General features: G+C 35.5%; 1 protein-coding gene across 1 annotated transcript in view; it reads left to right on the forward strand.

Annotated features, from left to right (window-relative positions):
* The window catches only part of LOC136862739 (2-aminoadipate transaminase), a 147,207-nt gene extending 141,743 nt beyond the window's left edge, over positions 1-5,464 (forward strand). Inside the window, exon 7 of the mRNA XM_067138966.2 lies at positions 4,854-5,464. Within this exon, the coding sequence (XP_066995067.2) occupies positions 4,854-5,168 (315 nt within the window). The 3' untranslated portion in view covers positions 5,169-5,464. The remainder of the gene's footprint in view (positions 1-4,853) is intronic.
* Positions 5,465-6,000: the final 536 nt, after the last annotated feature.

Consider the following 6,000-nt stretch of genomic DNA (forward strand, 5'->3'; position numbering starts at 1 on the left):
GAAGTAATTTCACGTACTGTATATGAGTTGACTATGTTTGTAAGATATTATAAGTAGAATTTTGTAAACAATATAAATTTATTAAGGATGATGTGTGTGTTTAATAGAACAAATTATTAGCGTAAATTGTGTAATATTGTGTTCTAGGAAAATTTTCTTCGTCTCTTGTTAATTTAAAATTTAGTGCTTGACAATAATGTATTTTAATGTACCATTTGCCACCGAGGTAGACACCTCGTTTGCAAATAAAGAGATTTTGATTTGATTTGATATTTTACATACTGCTAACTGAATACTTCTGCCTTCTGTAAATCCTCACATATATACTCCCCTTGTTCATTAAGGATTCTTAGAATGTTCTTCTTCAAACCTGTTTCTGCCTTAAAGTACCTATACATATCCTCCAAATTTTCACTAAAATTTGTATAACTGCCAATTATGCTTGCCACCATGTTATTGTTAGCTGACTTCTTTGCTAGATTCAGTTTCCTAGTAAGTTCCTTCAATTTCTTCTTAAATCCACGAAAATTTCTAACTCTATTTCTTTCCAACCTGCACGTCCTTCTTAATCTCTTTAGTTCTGTGTTATAAGTAGTGTATCTTAGTGTTCCTTACCACCTTTAAAAGGTACATACCTGTTTTCCACATTCCTCAACAATTGCTTTAAACCCATCCCACAGACTGTTTGCATTTTTAAAAAACATTTTCCACCGATCATAATTACTTTATAACAACTCCCTCACAGCTGTCTTATAAACCATATGGTACCGCCTAATATTCCTACTTTTACAACCTTTCTTTCTATTACATTTATTTTTAACTACGGTATGACGAAAACAGCTTCATGATCACTTATACTATCATTTACGTCAATTTCTCTATAGACTTCATCTCGTTTTACCAGCACAACATCCAGAATATTCTTCCCCATAGTTGTTTCCATCACTTTTTGATTCAGCTGTCCTTCTCAGATTAACGTATTTGCCATTTGTTGGTCATGCTTCCGGTCGTTAGCACTACCTTCCCAACTGACATTTAGTAAATTGAAATCACTCACTACAATAACATTCTTTTCCATGTCATTTCCTACATTGATAATTAGCTTATCAAATAACTCTGCATCACTCTCAGCACCACCATTTCCAGGTCTGTACACTGCAAAAACATCAAGTTGTCTATTATCTTTGGAGATGAGCCTTACACCTAGAAATTTATGTTTCTCATCCTTAACATTTTCATTGCTTACAAATTATTCTTTCACCAGAATGAATCCTCCTCCTCCACCCATTCCCTTCCTGTCTCTTCGATAAATACTCCAGTTCTGTGAGAACATTTCTGCATCCATAATGTCACTTCTCAGCTTTGGTTCAACTCAACTCAACTCGACTCGACTCTCAAGCCTTAAATTTTAAATTAACAAGAGACAAAGAAAATTTTCCTAGAATACACTATTATACAATTTACGCTAATCATTTTTTCTATTAAACACACACCTCATCTTTAATAAATTTATGTTTCTTCTCACTCCTAGCCCTTTCCTGTCCCATCGTCGCATAAGACCTGTCTGTGTCGGTGCGACGTAAAGCCAATAGCAAAAAAATGAAACTAAAAAGTTCAGAGTTATAGATACATTCATTTAAAAAATTCACCCCCCTTTTCACCCCCCATTAATTGGATTTTCCAAAAATATAAAATACGTGTTTCTTTATTTTTAAAGGAGATCCCATTACCAATTTTCAGGTCTGTTAATATGTTCAGTTTCTGAGATATAAGTATCCTCATTAAAGGCATTCAACCCTTTTTTCACCCCCTTTTCACCCCTCCTATTGGGATTTTCCAAAAACAAAGAAGTACATGTTTCTTTATTTTTATTGGAGATTCTAAATACCAATTTTTACATCTGTAAACTTTTAAAGTATTGACGTATAGATACACTCATTTAAAAAATTCACACCCCTTTTTACCCTCCCATTAATTGGATTTTCCAAAAACAAAAAAAATGTGTGTTTCTTTATTTTTAAAGGAGATCCCAAATACCAATTTTCAGGTCTGTAATGTCTTCAGTTTCTGAGATATAAGTATCCTCATTAAAGGCATTCAACCCATTTTTCACCCTTTTTCACCCCTCCTATTGGGATTTTTTGAAAACAAAAAAATACATTTTCCTTATTTTTAAATGAGATTCTAAATACCAATTTTTACATTTGTAAACTTCAAAAGTTTTCAGATATAGATACTCTCATTTTAAAATTTCACCACCCTTTTCACCCCCTTAGCAACGGAATATCCAAAAATCCTCCCTTAGCAAGCACCTACGTTGTACTATAAATGTATCCTCAAAATTCCATTTCTTTATGTCCAGTAATTTTGGCTCGACGATGATGAATCAATCAGTTGGGACATGTTATTTTATATATGTAGATGTATTATTTATTTGTTTGTTTGTTTGTGTTTGTTTGTTTGTTTGTTTGTTTGTTTGTTTGTTTGAACATTTTCATTCCTTATTTCTAATGTTATAAATAATTTATAATAAAAATTAAAATATGAAACCTAATATCATACATATGAACTATGGACAGTGGTAAGAGTCCAGTCAGTTTTAAAATGTTTCTCACTTATACACATAAATCATATGGTGTATTAGTTTAAGTTTACCTTCATTCATCAGCAATTCTCTATTCTGATTTTATGTAACATAAACAAGTAGACCATTGTCTTCTGAATATAAGATGACAATATCAATTTCTTCATCCATCCAAATGTAATCTGTTTTTCAAGAAATTTTCAACTTGTTTGATCTAATTTCTCGTGTTCCATCTGGTAAGTTTTGATGAAAATTTCTGAAGAACCAAACTCTAGGCGTGTTCTTTTTCTTTAGATCAGAGGTGGGCACAGTTCAGCTCAATGAGCTGCACTCCAGCTCAGGCAGGAAAAAGAGCAGAGTATGCTCTTTGACGGAAGTTAACCTTGTCGCTGCTTGCACAGCTTGCTGTTACAACTGGGGACAAGTTCGCGTATCTAAATAGAATTAAACTTTTGATATTTTTGTTGTGTCTAATGTCTCATTCTATTCACTGCATTAGATTATGGTAAATATGTTTAATTATGTCTCTTTCATTAGGTTATGCTTAGGATACAAAATTAATTACTTTGACATCTGATAACTAAATACTCCTTTGACTACTACCTATAGTCCTGAAAATACAACAAGCCAACATAAAAACTTGTGTAGAACACCGCATAAACAATGAACGAAAAACTAACTTTCTGTTTAGTACCGAAATAACTAAGCACATGAAAAAAATATCTTTTACCATAAATAAAACATAGGCCTATGTGTTCTTATATATCTGAAATTTCATTCAGCAGATGATGAGTAGGGTTGTGTATCGTTTTACTGAAGAAGACAAGTTATATTTGGTGCGATCGATCTTGCACTTGCAGTTCGAATAACGGCAGTGAGATGTGTGTCAGTTAGAGTGGCTCTTCATGGAGATTTATTTATCTTCATTGGAGAGAACAGTTTCTCACACAGATATGTTAAGCCAAACTTTGATAGAAGCTTGGCAGCCATTTTGTGTATATTTGGGAAATCTGTCTGCAAAAAATGTTCATAAAAAAGTGATAGGCTTGTTCATGATTCATGTTTAGCCTTCAGTTCACTATCACATTGAATTGTGAGCAACTCTCGCAGTAGATCAGGCGGAACATCATCAATTACTATAGCCGTTGAATAGGGCTCAGCAAACTTTTTCAGATCAATTGATAAGTCGTCCAGATCTCTAAATCGGATGGAAAATTCTTTCATTAGATTCGCAAGAGTACCTGAAAATGTCTGCAATTGATCTTGAGTTAAACTAGATTTCTGCATTGACAATTTGAGAACATGGGCAAACTCACCTTTCAACATCTGACGCTCCCAAACCTCCAACATTTGCTTGAAAGCAGTAATACTGTGTACAAAGTGATTAATAAGTATTTTAACTACACAACACACTATACCATACTATGCTATTTTATTGTATAAATATAATATACTCAGCCTGGTACAATGCTGTAGCTATGCTTGCGCCTTGACTCCATATATCGCCATCTAGTCTTCACAGCACAAACTATTAGATAAATGTCAGCTACTCCTGGCTCCTCGGCTCTGTCCGCGCTCATGCAATTGGCTCAAGAAATGGGCTCTCTCATCGCCCACCTCTGCTTTAGATCATACACAGTCCTGTCCGAGCATTAGCCAAAGGTTTTTGTGACAGTGTAGCATCATCCAAGCTATTCATGAATAGTTTTGGTAAAGTGCAAGTTGGCTACACTGTGTATATCATAATAATAATGTTATTTGTTTTACGTCCCACTAAATACTCTTTTACGGTTTTCGGAGACACCGAGGTGCCGGAATTTAGTCCCGCAGGAGTTCTTTTACGTGCCAGCAAATCTACTGACACGAGGCTGACGTATTTGAGCACCTTCAAATACCATCGGACTGAGCCAGGATCGAACCTGCCAAGTTGAGGTCAGAAAGCCAGCGCCTTAACCGTCTGAGCCAAATAGCCCGGCACTGTGTATATCATGTAGCTGTAAGCTTACATTCAGAGATAGTGAGTTCAAGGCTCATCATTGGCAGCCTAGAAGATGATTTTTTTGGTTTCTTGTTCACACACCAGGCAAAAGCTGGATCTTTTCTTGAATTAAGATCATGGGTGCTACAGTCCCAATCCTAGCCCTTTGCTATCCCAGAAATGCCATTAACCTATCTGAGTTAGTGAAAAAGAAAAAAAAAAAAAAAAAAAAAAAAAAAGTGAAATGTCTCCCTAATTTTTGTAGTAATTTATTACACAATATACTTACAGGAACGTCTGATTGCCCTTTGTGATGCACTGGATAAAAATCTTCCTCAAGGTTGTTCCTACAGAAGACCAAAAGGAGGTTATTTTGTTTGGTTGGAGCTTCCAGTATCAGTAAATTCAACAGACTTCAATGCCTGGTGTCAGAAGAAGTATAAAATAGGAGCATTCCCTGGCCATAGATTTTCCTGTGAGGGGAAGTACCACAATTACTTAAGACTTGGCATTGCTTTTCATAGTAGGGAAGTGTTGGAATGTTCAGCAGTTAAACTCTGCTCAGCTCTATCGGAATACTTGGTAAATCATCATACTCCTAGTTAATGATAGTATTTTAATTTGTATTATTATACTGAGATTGAGTTATTGTATATTCCATGAATAAATATATTGTTTATTATTCTGATATAATCATGCCATTGATACTGTTACAAGAATTTCCATTGTCTCTTACAAGTAATTTTCAAGATCATACGCTAACAGCGCATTCAAACCAGTGTCTGGGTGACTATTTTTGCTCTGTACTTAACATCTTTTTTTGAGTGTACTATGTGTACTTAGCATGGCCTAATAACTGGGAGCCTATTTGAAGAAATTAAAGATACTGTATGTTATATAAAGTTAAGACACAATGAAGTTAAGATACTTTCATTTGTACTACAGGTGAGGTGAAGAACTTACAGAAATTACAACCCAGTAATAGTTCTGCATAAGAGCAGTAAAACACCTAAACTGCAACTTCCTTCAGCTTATCCTGGGTTTTTCTTGTGTTACTGGAGCCTCCATGGTTCATTTTGGATTCTAGCTAGGGTTTTTTAAATGCCAGATACTCTTCTCAATGCCACATGACTTTTCAGCTGAAAATTCTCACCTGGAATTGATCAGAATTCGACCTTTCGCAAGTCAGGTGAAAACAGCTGCATCCAACCCATGTTCAGCACATGTGGTCTGTGGGGTCCCTAATGCCTAGCCCTATAGTGAGTGAGACCTGCAGCTTCCCCAACCTCCATTCGTTAGTGGCTGTTAAAGCAACAAAGCAGCGGACGTTGAATGATTGGTAGTGGCGGGTACCACATGTGCATTAGTGGAATCAAGAGGCACTTATAATACCCAATAGGTAGGCCATTCCAGGTGTATGCCCTGTCCTTGGTCAGGG

The sequence above is a fragment of the Anabrus simplex genome, chromosome 2 (assembly GCF_040414725.1).
Source record: "Anabrus simplex isolate iqAnaSimp1 chromosome 2, ASM4041472v1, whole genome shotgun sequence".
NCBI lineage: Eukaryota > Metazoa > Arthropoda > Insecta > Orthoptera > Tettigoniidae > Anabrus > Anabrus simplex.